General features: G+C 40.4%; 1 protein-coding gene across 1 annotated transcript; it reads right to left on the bottom strand.

Annotated features, from left to right (window-relative positions):
- Positions 1–8,788: 8,788 nt before the first annotated feature.
- Positions 8,789–20,188, bottom strand: CHIA (chitinase acidic). The gene is made up of 11 exons (XM_055340927.1): positions 20,164–20,188; positions 18,767–18,796; positions 18,041–18,242; positions 16,204–16,260; positions 15,350–15,515; positions 11,882–12,006; positions 11,604–11,727; positions 11,136–11,321; positions 10,545–10,664; positions 10,316–10,457; positions 8,789–9,075 (listed from the first exon to the last, which is right to left on the bottom strand). The coding sequence occupies exons 1-11, from the start codon at positions 20,186–20,188 to the stop codon at positions 8,789–8,791; spliced, it is 1,464 nt and encodes a 487-aa protein (XP_055196902.1).
- Between the last annotated feature and the right edge of the window lie 471 nt (positions 20,189–20,659).

The following is a 20,659-nucleotide window of genomic DNA, read 5'->3' as shown; positions in this document are numbered from 1 at the left end:
AAATTAATAAATTTTATATTGGTTACATGCTGAAATAATATTTTGGATTTATCAGGTTAAATAAAACATAGTGGTAAATTTTTTTATTGGATTTCAATTTGCCACCATATAGCATATGTTGCATATAGCATATAGCAACACCCATCAGTGTGCTCATCCCATCAAGTGTCCCCCTCAGTACCCGTCACCCAGTCACCCCCACCCCCCACCCACCTCCCTTTCCACCACCCCTTTTTTGTTTCCCAGAGTTAGGAGTCTCTCATGTTTTGTCACCCTCTCTGATATTTCCCACACATTTCCCCTCCTTTCCCCTTTATTCCCTTTCACTATTTTTTATATTCCTCAAATGAATGAGACCATATAATGATTGTCCTTCTCCGATTGACTTATTTCACTCAACATAATACCCTCCAGTTCCATCCACGTTGAAGCAAATGGTGGGTATTTGACGTTTCTAATGGATGAGGAATATTCCATTGTATACAGAGACCACATCTTCTTTATCCATTCATCTTTCGATGGACACCGAGGCTCCTTCCACAGTTTGGCTGTTGTGGACATTGCTGCTATAAACATCAGGGTGAAGTGTCCCAGTGTTTCCCTGAATCTGTATCTTTGGGGTAAATCCCTAACAGTGCAATTGCTGGGTCATAGGGCAGATCTATTTTTAACTCTTTGAGGAACCTTCACACAGTTTTCCAGAGTGGCTGCACCAGTTCACATTCCCACCAACTGTAAGAGGGTTCCCCTTTCTCCACTTCCTCTCCAACATTTGTTGTTTCCTGTCTTGTTAATGTTCCCCATTCTCACTGGTGTGAGGTGGTATCTCATTGTGGTTTTGATTTGTATTTCCCTGATGGCAAGTGATGCAGAGCATTTTCTCATGTGCTTGTTGGCCATGTCTATGTCTTCCTCTAGAAATTCCCGTTCATGTCTTTTGCCCATTTCATGATTGGATTGTTTGTTTCTTTGGTGTTGAGTTTAATAAGTTCTTTATAGATCTTGGAAACTAGCCCTTTATCTGATAGGTCATTTGCAAATCTCTTCTCCCATTCTGTAGGTTGTCTTTTAGTTTTGTTGACTGTATCCTTTGCTGTGCAAAAGCTTCTTATCTTGATGAAGTCCCAATAGTTCATTTTTGCTTTTGTTTCTTTTGTTTTCGTGGATGTATCTTGCAAGAAGTTACTGTGGCCAAATTCAAAAAGGGTGTTGCCTGTGTTCTCCTCTAGGATTTTGATGGAATCTTGTCTCACATTTAGATCTTTCATCTATTTTGAGTTTATCTTTGTGTATGGTGCAAGAGAGTGGTCTAGTTTCATTCTTCTGCATGTGAATGTCCAATTTTCCCAGCACCATTTATTGAAGAGACTGTCTTTTCCCAGTGGATAGTCTTTCCTGCTTTGTGGAATATTAGTTGACCATAGAGTGGAGGGCCCATTTCTGGATTCTCTATTCTGTTCCATTGATCTATGTGTCTGTTTTTGTGCCAGTACCACACTGTCTTGATGACCACAGCTTTGTAGTACAACCTGAAATCTGGCATTGTGATGCCCCCAGCTATGGTTTTCTTTTTTAAGATTCCCCTGGCTATTCGGGGTCTTTTCTGATTCCACATAGTAGTAAAATTAACTTCACATGTTTCTTTTTACTTTTTTTAATTTTTTCTTTCTTTTACTTTTTTAATGTGGCTACTAGGAATTTAAACTTAACACATTGCTTACATTATATTGCCATTGAATAGTGCTGATCTAGGATATATAAAACAACTATTACAGATCAGTAAGAAAAAACCAACTTAATAAAAAAAATAGATAAAATACTTGAATGGGAACTCAGAAAAAAGAATATCCAAATAACCAGTGAACATATAAAAAGTGTTCAACTTCAGTAGTCATAAAGGAGTTAGAAATTTAAACCATAATGAGCTACCCACAAGATGGCTAAAATTATAAAAACAGATAGCACTTGGTGCTGCTAAGAAGCAAAACAGCTGAATATTCTTTTAGTGTGAATGCGGATTGATATTAACCTTGGAAAATTGTTTGGCTGTATCTACCAAAGATGAAAGGACATCCCTATGACCTAATACTTCCTGCTCCTTGGTACTTACTTAGCTAGGAATGCATACAACTGTGCACCAAAAGGCATGTATAAGAACATTAAAAGCAACATGATCTATAACAGTCCCAAACTGGAACAAATGTCCATTAATGGTAGAATGGAAAAATAAGTTTTGCAATACTCAGATGAAGGAATACTACATAACAATGAATAGGAACAAAAACCCTGTGCATGTAACAATATAGCTTAATCTCGCAGTTTTTTAAATTTTTTTTAAGATTTTATCATTTATTTATAATAGACACACACACAGAGAGACACACACACACAAAAAGACAGAGACACGGGCAGGGGAAGAAGCAGGCTCCATGCAGGGAGCCTGATGTGGGGCTCAATCCCAGAACCCTGGGATCACACCCTGAGCCGAAGGCAGACGCTCAACCGCTGAGCCACCCAGGCATCCCAATCTCACAGTTTTGAATGAAATAATTTAGACACAAACATTTACATACTGTATGAGTATATTTACATAAATCCAAAAATAGGCAAAACTAATTTGTGTTAGAAGTTAAGATGGCTGTACCTTTTAAGGAGGATGAAAAGCAATAAAAGAGAGGGGACACGAGAGGGCTTTTGGAGAGATAATGGTGATCCCTTTCTTGGACTGGGTACTCCTTATGCAGAGTTCACTTTGCATATTTTATTAATCTGTTCAGTTATGATTTGGACCTTTTTTGGTATATATGATAGACCCATAAAATAGTTTATTTTTAACAATCTGGCAATCCTAGAGGAAGCACATTAACATTATTTACTTCTTTTCAAATATAATATAGTCATACTTCTTTTCCTTTTTCATTGGTTTGTAATTTGTTGAGTATTATCCCTCTATTTTTTTTTTAATATTTAGGTTTGGGGAATCTAGGTAAAGGGAATTCTTTTTTTTTAATTTTTATTTATTTATGATAGTCACACACACACAGAGAGAGAGAGAGAGAGAGAGAGAGAGAGAGAGAGGCAGAGACACAGGCAGAGGGAGAAGCAGGCTCCATGCACCGGAAGCCCGACGTGGGATTCGATCCGGGGTCTCAAGGATCGCGCCCTGGGCCAAAGGCAGGCGCTAAACCGCTGCGCCACCCAGGGATCCCTATCCCTCTATTTTTTAAAGATTTTATTTATTTATTCACGAGAGACAGAGAGACAGAGGCACAGGCAGAGAGAGAAGCAGGCTCCATGCAGGAAGCCTGACACGGAACTCCATCCCGGGTCTCAAGGATCATGCTGTGGGCCAAACGCAGGCGTCAAGCTGCTGAGCCACCCAGGCTGCCCCTATCCCTACTTTAAATAAAGCTGTTCACCTCTTTCTGTTATAAGGAAGCAGTAAGTCTGGAGTGGTAGTAATTTTCTTAATACTAGCTTTTTTCTGGTGTCCACTTATAAATCTACTTTTTTGTTTTCCTAAACTGCTTATATGAGATGACATTTAATCTTCCTTCTTAATTACAGGCTTATTCATTATTTATTATATGGTGCAAGAGTCTGACTACTTCATAAAGTAGTCACATCTGAGCATTTATATGTTGAAAAACATTATTTTTCTTCTTTACAATTGTGACATATTATTCATTTTAGGTTATGTTTCAATGAATTTAATTTTAGGATAATAAAAGGAGTATTAAAAATAATTTGTTACTCGAAGTTACTTGGGTCTGAAGAGGATTGAGAACTTCTATCTAGAGAATAAGGGTTCTGCGGGAGAATGGATGTGTCTTCAGAAGGTAGAAGGAGAGGAACATAGACTTTCTTAATCCCACTTTCCAGACTTTATTAAGTACCAGCTTCTCTCATCTGGTGGTGGAGGAATGAACACAGGCTTTGAAGATTCTCAACTGGTTTCCAAAAGGTACTGGTATGTCCTTTACTAGCAACATGACTTTGTGGAAGCTACTTAGGCTTGACATATCTCTAAAATGGCACTAATTATTTCTTGCCTCCTTAGGGCTACCATGGGAATTTAAGAAATGCAAGACAAATATTACACAGCAAATGACTAGCCTAAAATTTAGGCTAGTTAAAGGCATTTAACTTTTGATAAAGCACTTTTGATCTACCACGTCTGTGTCCAGAGCCACAGCTAACTCCCAGAGTTCCTTTATGGGAATGAATGAATGAATGAATGAATGAATAAATAAATAAATAAATAAATAAATAAATAAATAAGTATATAAGTTACCCTTTCATCTGAATGGGTGCCACCTCTTATCAAGGCTCAGGACTTGGTGAGAAGAGCACTGCCCCAGCCCTGCCTGGATTAGGGCTTTTATGGAATCCTGTGGATATACCATCTCTTTCTGGTTAGACTCCCACACTGAAGAAATGAGTTTTCATAGATGTACTAGAGTTTAAGAACATGATTACCATTAGCGAAGTTCCAAAGAAATGGATGGGTGATCCATGGAATGGCTTTGTTGTCTCTCAAATTCTCAAATGGATGAGATGGTATAGAGTTTAAAGATCTCCAAGAAGTTGTGTACCAGATGTCCCCATCAGAAGGCCTTTGAATTGACTCTTTTCTCTCATTTAAGAATAGCTCCATGAGTCACCACTCCATAAAAATACTTTAACCAAGAAAATGAAGGGTATAACTAAGACTGGCTGCTAAGCAGCAGCCCCACCCTTGAAATCCTCCAAGTCATTGTGACATTACTTTCTGAAGGGTCGCATCATGGTGAAAAGGAAGCCAGAAAGGCCCCACTTTGAAAATCATTTCTTCTAATTATTAATTGAATTGCACAATTTGGGGCAAGGTTTTCTCACAAGATCTTAATTTCCTTACCTATAATATGGGGACAATATTCACCACGCAGGAGATAGCCTATATAAAGTACCTCATGTCCTGCTTGGAATACTCACCATATTAGTTCCTGTCTCCCTTCCTGTCCTCATTAATTTATTTATTAAACAAGCACTTATTAAACTCTTACAATATGCCAGGCACTGCTCTAGGCAATGGGAACATAGCAGTAAACCCAAATCCTTATCCTCACAGAGGTTAATTCTCCTGAAGGAGGCAGACAATAAAAATGATAAATATATAATATGTATGATATGGCAGGTACCAAGAAAAAAGAAGCACAGGAAGGGGAGAAGGAATAAGGAGGTTTCAATTTTAGGTTGTGCAGCCAGGAATGGCCTCCCTGAGAAGTTGGCTTTGAAGAAAGACCTGAAGAAAGTGAGGTCAAAAGTCGAATGGAAATCTGAGGTGAGTGTCGTAGCTTGTGCAAAGGCCCTGAGGCAGTAACATGCCTGGGCTACTTGAAGAAACAGAAAAAGAAGCTGAACTAGGTAAAATAGAGGGAATGAGAAGAGTCAAAGGAGGTGAGGTTAGAGCCTTCATAGATCTAGAGCCAGATTGTGCCTGTCCTCTTCTTGCATGTAGCAGGTGCGGTAAACTTTCATTTGATAGACTAGTTAATATGTAAATGTAGCAGGAGAAATGGGAGACACCATTTTGGGGGGCTGCAGTAGTTTTTGCATTCTAGAAATGATGACAGAATCAATCATTATGGGAAAATAGTGGCATTGGAAGAAGGTATGTCTGGGAAACCACTTTGATCTAGCAGCTGGTCATTGTGTTGTTCAAAGACACTTTTCCTCAGATCAATGGCCTCTTTCATGTCCTTCACCAAGTCTAGTTCCCTGCATATCCTTTCCTCAGTGTCATTTGCCATAGTAGTGACTTAAATGGAAACTCCTTCCAAAAAGACTGCCCAAATTCCTATGCTCTGTTTTACTCTAGGCTTTCTTATTCTTTGCCAAGAAGTGTAATTACTTTGGGGCACCTACGTGGTTCAGTTGGATAATCCTGGGACCCGGGTTCCAGGGTCCTGGGATTGAGGCCTGTGTCAGGCTCCCTGCTCACCGGGGAGTCTACTTCTCCTTCTGCCTCTGCCTCGGCTTGTGCTCGCATACTCTCTCAAATAAAATCTTAAAAAAGAAATGTGTTTATATTAATAATAATACCCAATTTTACTGGCTTTTGCCTTCCCCTGCTTATTGAGGACACTCCTGTATCTATGCTTTTGATCTCCAAGGCATGTCATGTAAGTGCTCAGAAGTCAATACATCAGCTACAATCACCATGAGTGTGATTTTCCCACATTCTTTTTTTTAATTTATTTTTTATTGGTTTCAATTTGCCAACATATAGAATAAGACCCAGTGCTCATCCCATCAAGTGCCCACCTCAGTGCCCGTCACCCAGTCACCCCCACCCCCTGCCCACCTCCCTTTCTACTATCCCTTGTTCATTTCCCAGAGTTAGGAGTCTCTCAGGTTCTGTCTCCCTTTCTGATATTTCCCACTCATTTTTTCTCCTTTCCCCTTTATTCCCTTTCACTATTTTTTATATTCCCCAAATGAATGAGACCATATAATGTTTGTCCTTCTCCGATTTTCCCACATTCTGTAATGCTGTCCCAGCCCTGTCTTCGCAATGGTGAATTTAGATCACACGCCACCTCCCCATCCCTGCCATAAACTTCCAATGGCTCCACAGCTCATTCACAATAAAATACAAACTTATTTTTTATAAAGATTTTGTTTATTCATGAGACACACACACACAAAGAGAGAGAGAGAGAGAAGAGAGAGGCAGAGACATAGGCAGAGGGAGAAGCAAGCTCTCTGTGGGGAGCCCGATGTGGGACTTGATCCCAGGACCCTGGGATCATGACCTGGCCGAAGCAAGATGCTCAGCCACTGAGCCACACAGGTGCCCCAAAATCCAAACTTCTAAACATGTTTCAAGACCTTATGTAATCTGACTCCTCCTTATTTCTTTTCTTTGCTCACTACCTCTGTGCAACCCTGGTCTTTTTTCTAACATGCCACATTCATTTCTAGCTCAAGGACTTTGTAGCTGCTGCACTTCTGCCTGAAATGCCCTCTTCCCAGATCTCAAAATGACTGGTTCTTCTTGAATATCAAGGCTCATCCCATTTGGGAACTCCCCACAGAAGCCTTTCCCCCTTTTTAAAATATTATTTATTTATTTGAGTGGGGTGTGGAGAGGGGCAGAGGGTGAGGGAGAGAGAATCTCAAGCAGACTCCATGCCTGACCCAGGGCTTGATCCCATGACCTGAGCTGAAACCAAGAGTTGGACACTTATTCAACTGTATCACCCAGGAGCCCCCCGCCCCCCCAGAGGCCTACCTGGACTGTCCAAACAAAAGTACGTTTGTTCCCTTGTCATTTTCTATCATTATTACACTTTTCTCATTTCTTTGTTTGCCTAACACTCTCAGCATCAAAATATAATCACCATAGGGGTAGAGTCTTTATCTTATTTACTACTATGTCTTTAGTACCTAGAATATTACCTGGCACATAATAATGACTAAGGGCTGTGAGCTTATGAGTGTGTCATCATTACTCATAAAGCTGCTTGTGCCTCATCACTATCACCAACGTGGCCATCTACTGTGTGAACGCTGACATCTGTATGAAGGGAGGTGGTAAAATATACAAGTTAGGACTGTGAGCCCTGGTGCCAGCCTGCCTGGCTTGAGATCTGGCTCTGCACCTATTATATGATCTCAGGCAGGTGACTTGATTCCTCTGTGCTTCAGTTTCCTGGAATTAATGTTAATCTTCCTCACATGGTGGCTGGGAGAATTAAATAATAAGATACATGTAAAATACCAAGAACAGAGTTTGACATACATTAAGTCTGGCAGAAAAAGAATAGGAGACATTAGGATTAGGATTCTTTTAGTTGAAATAAAAACAAACTTAAGCCAGCTTAAGCAGCAAAGAGGAACTTATCGTATAGATAGAAGGTGCTTCACAGAGCCCAAATGCAGAAATGCATCTGGGTCTCAGTAAGGAGCTGTAATCAGAAGGTGGAAAGCTATCAGTGAGTGTCCTCCATCTCTCATAGTGGCTTTTCTCTGTAGTTCCCCTTTGGTCTTCTTGCTCTGTAACTGCCCTTCTCTGCAGTCCCTCACTATACCTCTTGAGTTTAAATATCCCAGGGCAAGCCACTCAGGGTATGACAGCCATTCCTTGTTGTCAGTTGCAGATTTTAAAGCTTGATAATCTGATTAGCCCTCTTAAGTCTGATGTCCGTCCTAGCCAATCAGCCAACCAGGGTAGGAGAAGATGTAGTATAAGCACGGCAGCAGAAGGGGACAATATCCTAATAAAGGGACACTCCTGGTCCACAGGCTGGGCAGACATCTCCAAAGGAGTCCACTACACATATCTTCCCAGTACCTGGTCTAGGAGGCACTGGACCAGATTGGGGACCTCAGTAGATATGGACAGAATGCCCTGGGCATCTGCTTTTTGAGTAAGCCACACATGCCTGTGCCCCCAAGTCTCACAGAATCATTCTGGCTCTTTCCAGAGCACAGTCACCAGGCTACAGACCTATCTTCTTCATCCGATCCCAACACTAAATATTCAAGCATTTCCTCCTGACAGCCTCCAACTTTCATGCAGATCAACCTAGGCAAAGAGAAGACTGTGGGGTTGCTGGCACTCCCATTTCCTCACCACCTCCTCCCCCTGAGCAGCCTGTCTTTTGACATCTAGATAGGTTTCCACCCAAAGCAATTAAAACCCAAAACACTCATGTTTTGACTAATGGCTTTTATTGCAGAACTCTAGGTAGGAGCAAGATGTACTAAGCAAAGGAGACTCGGGAATGGAGACAGGTCAGGTTTATGCCCAATTGCAGCAATCACAACTGGTGTCAAAGACAAGCCCAGCCTGGCAGTTTTGCTGGTATGTGACTCCATTCAGGCAATGCCAGAAGGCATTTCTGTTATTTGCTACAGGATAGAGGCCATTGGCTTTTCCAGCACAGAATCCACTGCCTCCAGAGCTGCTTCCAGAGCTGCTTCCAGAGCTGCTTCCAGAGCTGCTTCCAGAGCTGCTGCTCCCACTCCCACTTCCACTCCTGGGAGGAGAAGGTATGGGTTCCACAGGCTGAGCAGGGGCGGTGCAACCTGAAACAGCACAAAACAGATTCATGGACCTGGGAGAGGCTCCCAGCGACTCCTAGAGGTGAGGAGACTAGTGGCCCTGAAGGTCTGGAGGTGGGGTGCCGTTAGCTCTAGATCCTTACTAGTGAGGAGATCACAAGAGAACTCCATACTCAGGGAAAGCTACAATTTCAAGCTACTCTGGTTTTAAATTATGCTGAGTGAAATAAGTCAATCGGAAAAGGACAAACATTATATGGTCTCATTCATTTGGGGAATATAAAAATTAGTGAAGGAGAATAAAGGGAAAGGAGAGAAAATGAGTGAAAATATCAGTGAGGGTGACAAAACATGAGACACCTAACTCTGGGAAATGAACAAGGGGTAGTGGAAGGGAAAATGGGCGGGGGATTGGGGTGACTGGGTGATGGGCAATGAGGGGGGCACTTGGCGGGATGAGCACTGGGTGTTATGCTATGTGTTGGCAAATTGAACTCCAATAAAAAAAATTTAAAAATTAAAAAAAAAACAAAAAGTTCTCCCTTCCTTTATAATGTCAAAATAACTTTTTAAAAAGATCTTATTTATTTATTCATGAGACACACACAAAGAGAGAGAGGCAGAGACACAGGCAGAGGGAGAAGCAGGCTCCATGCAGGGAACCCGATGTGGGACTTGATCCTGGGACTCCAGGATCACACCCTGGGCCAAGGCATGTGCTTAGCCACTGAACCACCCAGGTGTCCCAACTTTTTAAAAAAATTACTGGGTGCCAGTATGTCCAAAATACTTTTCTAGGATCTCGGTATATAAGGGGCAAGCCAATAAGCTCTAAGAGAAAAATCTGGAAAAAGTTTAGCGATGTGGTATCTCCCCTGAATTATAGATTAAAAACATGTGAGCAGTACTTAGAGTTTTTTGTTCAGTCTCCAGGTGGACTGAGAGAGACTTTTAATGAGGAAAAAGTAAAATGCTTATATTTTGAAGGTCAGCCTAGTTTCTTGGGGGCTTTCCCATACCTTTAAGATTTAGCCAACATGCCCCCCCCCCAGGTAGGCCTAGTTTTCCACAACAGCATAATATTCCTGACCTGGGAGTTCAAGGGTAGGGAAATAATGCAGCACCTGTGTGTCTCAGTGGGCAAGAGCAGTGAGGTGAAATGAGAAGTGACTCTCTGGCCTGTGGGGCAGACAGATGTTAGAGCTGCCTTTTGAATTAGAGAGGAGTCATTGTCTACCCCTGGCATTCTCCTGTTTTCACTTACTTGCACTCTGTAGCCCAAGGGCTTTCTTCAGGGTGTTGACCAGGGGGAACTTGCCCTGGTTGCAGAAAGTGCCTGTGAAGTCATCCAGGTCAATGGCCCAGACCATGGCACCTCCAAAATTGTTCTCCTTAAGCCACTGAGCCTATTTAAGGATCAAGGACACCAAAGGTCATTTTACTTCCCTGGACTCATGCTTGGGCCCACAGTACGTCAGAGGGGCTGACCTTACCTTAATTCCGAAGCTCTTGACATCATCATAGCCAACCCACTCATTGCCCTGATAGGCGTAGGGCACATCCTGAGGAGCATCCCATGCCTGAGTGGCTCCATTTTTCAGGAAGGTACAGATCTTTAAAAAGTCAAGAGATCAAATCTTTTAAATATGATTCCCATGGGAAAAAAATAAACACTTGTCTCTTTGATTATTTTTCTTTCTTGTCTTCAATTGGGATTTTCCTGTTTTCTAATTATGGGTTGTTATTTGAAATTAATGGGATCAAGTTGCTTTTGAAATATTCCTGTTATCCCTATCCTTAATGCTTGATTTTAGGAACCCACATTAATATGAGACATATAGTTCTTTTATTCCATTATATGCTAATATAATTGACCTTAAATATGTAGTCTGTTTCTTGAAGGGATATTGTTCATTATAAGTGCTCTTCATACTGGATTAGGTAAATGAATAGCTTATTTAAATACTTGAAGCATTTGGAATGATAGCTGTGCTTTAAGTAGATACACAGTAGACAGAATAAGCACTCATTCTGTTTAGCACAGGGCATGGAATCCACAGAATTGCACAGCCTAATCTACATACCTCATAGTAGGCCCAGAACCCAGCCTGCCTGGTGTAGGGCCCAGCAGGACCAGCGCCAGAGGTGGGGGCGTTAATGCCAGTGTTGGACGGGTCACTCAGGATGAAGGTGTGGCCATAGGCAGGGAATCCAACGATGAGCTTCTCAGCTGGGGCCCCATTGTCCATCCAGTAGTTCATGACATAATCCTGCAATGGCAGGGTGTTAGCTAAAGATACCACCCTGTGGATGACCCAGTGCTTAGTTATGATAGTCTGCTGTTCTGATAGGCAAAATTATATGATGTTAATGACAGATAGTATTTTTTCAAAGCATTTTGGTGAAATTATAGTTAATGAGATATGCTTAGCCCCTAGAACGGATAGTTATCCAAGTGAGATATTTGTAGAATTTTCATTTGTTTTGTCCCTGAATCTCCATGTGATATACAGCCATACCTGGTCTGTATTTGCATGTGTGCAGGGACTCACCACATTGAGGTAGGCATTGCTGCCAGTGTCAGAAGGGTATTTGTATAAGGGGCTGTTCTCTCCAGTGTAGCCCTCCCAGGAGGCATGGAAGTCATAGGTCATGACATGGATGTAGTCCAGGTACCTAAAGGATTTAAAAACATTTGTGATAGTCTTTTCCTATGTAGGCAAAAGATACCATTTCCAAAGCCTCCTGAACAAGGTCCCTAAATAGTAAGAGAGACTGAGGACAAGTCTACTTTGCAAAAGTGAGTTTGAGGATAAAGTGAATCACTCACTGGGACAGCTGGGGGATGTCATATCCAGACTGGATGTTGGAGATACCAGCAGCGACTGCTGCAGTGACCATTAGCCTGGGCTTGTTGATCTGCTGGGCCTCCTGCTCAAAAGCTTCACGCATTTCCTATAAAATAATCAAATACGGTAAGTCATCTATGCATATGATTTCAGCCCCTTAAATAATAAGTTTGTATCACCCTTTTCTTTTTCAAAATATTTTCATATATTTTGTCTTTATTTATTTTTTATTTATAAATTTATTTTTTATTGGTGTTCAATTTGCCAACATATAGGATAACACCCAGTGCTCATCCCATCAAGTGCCCACCTCAGTGCCCGTCACCCAGTCACCCCCACCCCCTGCCCACCTCCCCTTCCACCACCCCTAGTTCGTTTCCCAGAGTTAGGAGTCTCTCATGTTCTGTCTCCCTTTCTAATATTTCCCACTCATTTTTCTCCTTTCCCCGTTATTCCCTTTCACTATTTTTTATATTCCCCAAATGAATGAGACCATAAAACGTTTGTCCTTCTCTGATTGACTTATTTCAATCAGCATAATACCCTCCAGTTCCATCCATGTTGAAGCAAATGGTGGGTATTTGTCGTTTCTAATGGCTGAGTAATATTCCAGTGTATACATAAACCACATCTTCTTTATCCATTTTGTCTTACTTTAGATGACATTAATCAGTTTTATAGCTATCTAATATGACTAGATGCTAGACAATTCCACCAAAGTCCCAGAGCAAGTTAGTAGCCAGGTCATGATCAGATGTAGGTCCCAGGTGACCTGTCAGAGCTCCATTTATATCACTATATTCTGAATTTGCTGCAGTAACCTATATCCAGCTTTTGGCAGTATATATGTTGCTTCCCTTCATCCAGTAAACAAATTACTTCATAGGACTGACATCCCATCAAATGAAAGCTGATTTGGCCAATAAAAGGAAGTGGTTACCAGGTGATAGGTTCCCATCCAGCACTAGCATATTTACTTTGGGTGACTCTAATCTCATTTGGAGGACTGGGTTCAGTTTTTATAATTGTATTATTAGTATGTGTCAGAGTGAAGGGTGGGTCTGAGAATTGTCATGTGATACTGGTTAAAGGAATTAGGATATTTAAATTTGAGGAAGAGAAATTATAAGCAGGATGTTATGGCAGTTTGCAAATATTGAATGACAAATTATAAAAGGTGTTTTATCCTTTGTTATTTTGATGGGCAGAGCTAGACTCCCAATGACTAGAAGTCATAAATTATGACTGGGGGCATGTTTTGGCTAAGAATAGAGATGTTCTTTTTAATCCCTAGAGCTGTTCAACAAATAAGTAGATCGACTTTTCAACTAGTGAGTACTTAACATTGAAACCTTTTGGAGGCTGACTGATGATCTAGTATGTGAGATGGTGTAGAAACAATCTATCTTGGAAGAGAATAGATCTAAAAACCATCCTTGGCTTTTCTTACTCCATTCACTTTTCCTTGGTGATCTCTTAATTATTTGCTTTTGCTGATAACTTTAATATAGTATATAAAGTTAGTTTCTTTGTCCTGAACTCCGGAGTGGTATTCATTCAATGACTATTGGCCATTCCTATAGGAGGTCCTACAGATTCCTCTCACTCCTGGTGTTCAAAGACAAATTAATGAGTCTTTCTTGTTTCAAATCTACTCTTCTTGTTTTTACATTTTAGTTAATAGAAACACAATCAAATCCTTCTCAAAGTCAGTAAACTGAAAGTCCTCTCTTTTCCACTTCCTTTATTTTTATTATCTTATTTTATTTTTCTTTTCCACTTCCAATTGGTGTCCAAATCCTATCGATTGTACCCTCCTAATGTCCCTTGTATACTTGCCCTGTCTGTCCTCACTGTTAGAACCTTTGTTTGGGCCATCAGCACTATATCCCTGCCTTCCTACTTGCTTCTGATTCGTCCTCCATGGTTAAGCCAGTGTTACCTTTCTAAAGCACAAATTTCATCATATCTCTCCATTACTTTCAAAGCTGCCCTACAACCTTGAGATATAACCCAAATTCCTTAACATCATATACAAGTCCCACATGATCTGTTTCTTGCCACATATGCAGACTCATATGACTCAATCATCCACATGTCTTCATTTGTGAGGTTCCCCTATTCATTGCTAATACCAGTTGCTTTCAAGATTGAGCCCAAGTGTCACTTTTTCTAGGAAGCTCTTCTCGATCCTTTCCCAGAGTACAATTAGGTACCCTCTATACCTGCTGTAGTGTACTCAAAGCATACTATAATTGCTGGTTATTTTTCAACCTGCCACCTCATATTATATTCCCTAAAGCCAAGGATTATTTTATTCTTATCTTCAACCTGACACCTAAGCCAGTATCTGGGACAGAGTAGGTGTTCAGTAATAATAGGCAGTCTAGTGCAATGGTTAGAGGCAGGGGGCTTGGTAGCCAGACTACAAGGGTAGTTATGACCCCTACTAGGTTTTTTTTTCTTTAACCATATCTTGGAGAGGGGGTGGATTGAGTGCTCCTGGGAGACTTCCATAGGTGTCTAACCCCTCAGCTTAGGTGCGGGGTCTTGTCCTTAATATTGGTGTTAACCAGGGCTAAAGCTGTGAAGCAGAACCACTACAAGACTTTCTATGTATGTATACGTGCATTTGATTCATTACAAAGAATTGGCCTATGTGATTGGGGGGGGGCTAGCTAATATAATAAGCAAATACAAAATCAGGCCTGGCTGTCAGAGAATATCATGTGCAGGCTGGAACCCACATGGCACAGGTTGAAGCTGCTGTTCTCAGGTGGGATTTCGTGGGGAGAGCCTCTGCCCTTAAAACCTTTAAGCTATTGAATCAAGCCTCGCAAATTACCCAGTATAGTCTTGCTTAATGTCAGTTGATTAGGGGCTTTGAATACATCTGCAAAATGGCTTCACATCAACATCCAAGTTGGTGTTTGAATAGCTGGAGGCTTTGACATGTCAAAGCCATCATTGTGTGCCTGGCCTAGCTGCCTAGGGGACACTAGTGTGTATTGTTGGGAGGGGGAGCTGCTGCCACCCCTGGGTGTGTGTACATTTGTGTATGGGAACCTTTTTCTGAGAATTGGGCTTGAAAATCTTTGATCAGGGTCTAGGTATTAAGCAACTTACTTAAACCTTAGTTTCCTCTGTAAATAAAGATTGTGATACTTATAGTACCTAGATGATAGACTAGATGTACAAGTGAAATGAGTTATAATTTTTAAAATAGAATAGTAGAATAAACCAGAATAGTGCCTGGCACATAGCACACATGTGTTCTTGTTATCATTGTGAAATGCTCTTGAATGAAGGCATGATCTCTAAGAATCTGCGATGTGAAGATTCCATAATTCTAAATTCCAGTTTAGTTGTAGTTGGGAACCACTAGATTCTCTGTGGAAAGAAAAGGCTTTGAATTTTCTTGGGCTAAAGACTGCCATTTCCATCCTCACCTGCACCAGGACAGTGAAGAGATGCTTGTCCTGAGGAGGGCTCCCACGAGAGCCAGGGTACTCCCAGTCAAAGTCCAGCCCATCAAACTCGTACTGGCGCAGGAATTTGATGACTGAAGCAATGAAAGTCTGGCGGTTCTCAGGAGAGGAAACCATGGCAGTGAAGCTGAGGGAGACCCAAAGAAAGAAAGGTGAGGGAGTGCCTTGGTGATCCTAACACCTTGTGGTAAAATTAAACTTTTATATTTCCACCTCAGAGCTCTTCACCAGGACCCACAACCTGAATATAAATATGCTTCTGATTTTCTCTTGTACTTACTTTGTAATCAGTGCTCAGTCAGCCATGGGACCTCAGTGTTCTCTTTATTTTGTTATCTACCCAGCTCTAATTTTTTTCCTAGGTTGCACTTGTTGCTTTGAATACCTGGCTTCCCAGCTCACTGTTCTCTCTCCAAACCTTGGCCGCCCCCCCTCCCCAAGTTCATATGCCCTCAAAGAAATCTTCTGGTTTATTTGCATGACTTCTCTTCTCTTCTCCTAGAAGATAAATAGGAGTGCTATCACACTCTACGCAGGGATTGTGCTTTTGAAATACTTTAGGAACAGGTTGTTTTGAAATCTCAGTAACTAAATGGCTGTGAATAGAATCCCAGAATATCCATCTAAATGTAAAATAAATAATTTTATTTTGTATAGAATAAATAATTTTGAGGTTCTGGTAATTTACTCTAGTAGCCCAGTAGCCTATTTGTTTAATACACATCCTTCATAACCTGTCTTAGATTGTGAAGTTTAAGGAACATAACGTGTTTTCAATAACAAATGAACACCAGGCTCTCTCACAGAGGACTTACGGAGCAGTTCCAAAGTTCCAGCCTCCAATGGCCAGGAGAGTTTTCAGCTGGCTGTTCCTATAAAGTGAAGAATAGAAAAGAGAAGCTTCAAAATTCACAAGTCCTTCTATTTAAAATAACATTGCTTTGGCATTGGGCCTGGTCATATACTTTGATGTTGCCTTGATAACATATTCTGCAGGATAGGGGCCCCTGGGTGGCTCAGTTGGTTGGGCATGCCTTTGGCTCATGTCATGATCCCAGGGTCCTGGGATCAAGCCCCACGTTGGGCTCCCTGCTCCACAGGGAGCCTGCTTCTCCCTCTCCCCCTGCCTGCTGCTCCACCTGCTTGTACTCTCTCTTTCTGTCAAATAAATAAAATAAATTTTTTAAAAAAGATATCCTGTAGGATAATTTTCCATCAGTACTGAAGACTTTCTTTATAAAAATTATGCTGTTATCCAATACTAAGTATAATACTAAGTGAAATAAGTCAATCAGAGAAAGACAAATGCCATATTATTTCAATCATATGTGGACTTTAATAAAACAAACAAAAAAGAGACAAACAAAAAACAGACTTTTAAATATAGAAAACAAACTGGTAGTTATCAGAGGGGAGGTGGATAGGGGGATGAGTGAAATAGGAAGGAGATTAAGAGTACACTTATCATAATGAGCACTAAGTAATGTATAAAATTGTTGAATCATTATATTGCAAACCTGAAAACTAATATAACACTGTGTGTTAATTATACTTCAATAACAACAAAAATTGTGGCTATAATAAATGCAGTCAAAATTCTTTGAGGAAATCCAAACTATGAGAGCAGATTTTGTAAAAATATGAATCCATTAGCCATAATATCTATAAAACTTTTTTATTGTGTTTTAATTTGCCAACATAATATATATAAAACTTAAAAGCATAATTAAATCATATTCTGTTCCTTCAGATGAAATGATAAATGTTGCTTGAGCGTAATTACCCTCTCAGCCTCCAAGATAATGAATATAAATCAATTGATTAAAATTATGCACATTTTTTGAATAGTGGCTCTCAGTTTATATAAGAATGGAATAAAAGGGTCAGAGTGGGAAATCATTAAAATTTTGGTGTTATAGCCCCTTTCTCAGAGATTCTGATTTAGTTGAACTATGGGAGGAATTGACATTTTTATCAGGTATCCCATCTGATTTTGATGCAGAGTTAATGGATCACACTTCAAAAAATACCATTCCAAAGGAGTTTATTTCCTCTCTATCACAGCTTTAATTCTAGCAGCTACATTCAAGATAGTACCACTACTGGTGGTAGTGATGGTATGTAGCCTTATTTTTCCTAGAAATAGCTAAACTGAGAAAACCAGAAATTAAAAGATACCAGGGTTATTGTTTCTTTGTTATGTTTCCTTTTTACACAAATAGAACTCTTAAGATACAGAGACATTTCTGATTTGGGGGCTCAGTGATGTCTAATCTTCATTATCTTCCACCTCCTATTCTCTCCTATTCTTCCATTCTCTTATAAGTAGCTACGATGGCTTGCAGTTTCTTGGGTCATAATGAAAGATATTGGCAGGGAAAAGAAGAGACAGAACGGATATATTTTGAATATGTTAGAAAGCAGGCAATGTGCTATGTTATCTATATCATTGCTACTGAAAGTGTAGTTTCCTGGACCAGAAGCATCAGCATCATTGGGGAGCTTGTTTGAAATGTAGAATCTTGGTCCTCACTTCACACTCACTGAATCTGAACTCATTTTAAGACGATATCAGGTAATTTGTTTGCATATTAATGTTTGGGAAGCACTGACCTAGGAGACACCAAATTAGATATCTCCACCATCTCTTACTTGTTTTTCAGGCCATTGAAGGCTTGGTAGAAAGTCACATCATCCCATTCGATGGTGGTGATCTCATTGTTCTTCATCCCAGCAAAGGCGTAGATCAAGTGAGTACATAGGCAAGGGTCAATGTCATCAGGCTTGAAGCTCCCCAGGCCTGGCCGGTACTGCGCCCAGTTAGTGAAGTAGCATGTCAACTGGTAAGCAGAACCTGAGAGTAGTAAGAAGTGAGAATAATGCCCTGATTTAGGTGCCACTGAAATGTGCTGTGAGTTTGGGCCCTACTTTTATTTCCCTCATTTTGCCTCAATGCCAGAACTCTATGTGGCGGTATTTAATATAAATACTCTTGCAAGTGAGTTAAAATAGTCTAACTTGGGAACTAGTCACTGACTTGGGATTAGTTATTTTTTACTTTAACAGAGTCATTTGGGGATCTTAAGCCTACGAACCACGTAAGAAAAGATCTCCATTACTCCTGTGGAACCCAGTGAATACCAACTTAAACTCCCAGTGGTCATGCTAAGGAGGATAGCACTGACAGTCAATCCAAAATAATAGGTTCTCCCGATGTCAAACTCATCTATGAAGTAGACAGTAGCTCTCTTTACCTCATATGGCTTATCTCTTGATATACTTTAAAAAATACATTATTCAGACAATTGCATTATGAGTAATTTATAGAGATTTGTGGTTTATGGTAGGAAAATATAAAAGACAGAGCTCATGACTTACCTAGCTGAGTATTCAGCAGAAGAGCCAGACCTAGAGGGAAGGAAAACACGTGCACTCTGAATCAATTGTCTATACCGTATGGAATCTAATTCTGAGGCCTTGGGTGCCATCTTATTTGCCATAGGTTGTTACAACCCAGTGGCATATAGGGATTCTGCTGAAGAATAGGCTTTCCAAGAAGGCACCAACAGATCTACGCTTCCCTCCTCTTAGTAAAAAATGGCCATGGTTTCTCTTCTCCCACTTTTCATGTCAGTAATATATATTCCTGAATGCAGAGTTCACAGTCTACTATCTATGGAAGATCTACTGAATTTCTACTGAAATTACCCAGAATGTACTCTACTCAATAAGTACACAACCATCCATGCTTCATCTCCCTGAACCAGGATGAGTACAACCTTCCACAGACAAGGCATCCTCTGAAGCAGTGCATCAGTGTCTCCCGGAGCCTTGGAATTTTTGGGGAGCCACCTTTTAGGAGCTCTTGCAGTAGAAAAGAAGTACCAGTAACTGTGAGGCAAGACCAGATGCCTCTCCCTGGTCTTACCAGAGCACTTCTGACATGATTGTTCTATAAATTGAATTAGAGGTTTCACTGAGAAAAGGTTCTGAAACTATAAAAGGGTTGTAAATCACATTGTTCTAAACAACTGTTCTAAATCAATTGTCCTAGGGACCCCTGGGTGACTCAATGGTTGAGCATCTGCTTTTGGCTCAGGGCATGATCCTGGTCCTGGGATCGAGTTCCATCGGGTTCCCTGCGAGGAACTTGCTTCTCCCTCTGTCTGTGTCTCTGCCTCTCTCTGTGTGTCTCTCATGAATAAATAAATAAAATCTTAAAAAAATAAAAATAAATCAATTGTCCTAAACAATCTACTTGTTTAATTCCTTTAAATGACTGAGTTTCTAGCTGAAATTTTTATGGTACATCAGCAAGTCAGTAGGACAGTAGAGGATAAAAGACAAGTAACTCTAAAAACAGTACACATAATTTCTACTGATTTTAATCCCTGGAAAAGCTAGACCAAGGATGCAAGCATGTAGATAAAAATAATACCAATTAAAATGAGGTGGCCGCAGGAAGATGAATACAGAACAAGAAACAATCGATAAGGGATGACAATAAGATAAGCATTGAACGAAAACAAGCCTTTCTTTTAGGACAATGCCTATGGGATCAATGAAGGTAGAAATGTTACTAGAGATAACTGAGATTAAAGGAATAAAAGATAGACTGATTCGTATATGTCAGGATTCTCTTGGTAATTTGAAATGATGAAAGAAGAATGGAACACCCTAGAAGTATAATGTGAAGACTCCTTCATGGCTTGTCAGATGCAGAAAGAAAAGGAAATCAGGTAAAAGTAAGGCTCTGTCTCTGAGTGCAGACTCACCTGTCAGGAGAATAAGCTTTGCCATGGCTATTATTGGTACTGGTCTAGGAAAGCCTGGATTTACTTTTTATACCATCCAATCCCAGGTTATCATAAGGGCTTCCAAGTGGAGAACAATGAACTCAGATGTGTATGTAGCTAATCAGTAAATCAACAAATCTCCTCTACAAACACCACCCTTAGACTTGCAACCTATAGTCTCCTACCACCACCACTTTCTATGCTCAATAAGGACAAAGTAATGCTATGACCCCTAATAAGGTGGTAGAGACCATCACAATGGAAATCACCAGCATAATAGCTTTTATGGCAGTTCCCAACACTGATAAGCATCTGTTTAAACATTCTGGTTAGGTTTTTATATTGTGGACATTTCGTGCCTGGCATGAAAGCATATCTTTATTGGAAAGCAAATAATAAAAACACTTAGAAGTTACTAGCTGTTTTTAAACCTTTTTTCTTCATGGAATTATTCATGTATAATTTGTACAATCAG

Source organism: Nyctereutes procyonoides, unplaced genomic scaffold (genome assembly GCF_905146905.1).
Source record: "Nyctereutes procyonoides isolate TBG_1078 unplaced genomic scaffold, NYPRO_anot_genome, whole genome shotgun sequence".
Taxonomy (NCBI): Eukaryota; Metazoa; Chordata; class Mammalia; order Carnivora; family Canidae; genus Nyctereutes; species Nyctereutes procyonoides.
Note: the sequence above shows the minus strand (reverse complement) of the source record. Positions and strands in the feature narration are given on the sequence as shown.

Coding starts and splice junctions, on each gene's coding strand:
- CHIA (XM_055340927.1), bottom strand. CDS start 20,188: ATGGCAAAGCTTATTCTCCTGACAG. Junction 18,797..20,163: donor AAAGCTTATTCTCCTGACAG/GTGAGTCTGCAC, acceptor CCTTCCCTCTAG/GTCTGGCTCTTCTGCTGAAT. Junction 12,007..15,349: donor TCTTCACTGTCCTGGTGCAG/GTGAGGATGGAA, acceptor ATTATTTTATAG/GAAATGCGTGAAGCTTTTGA.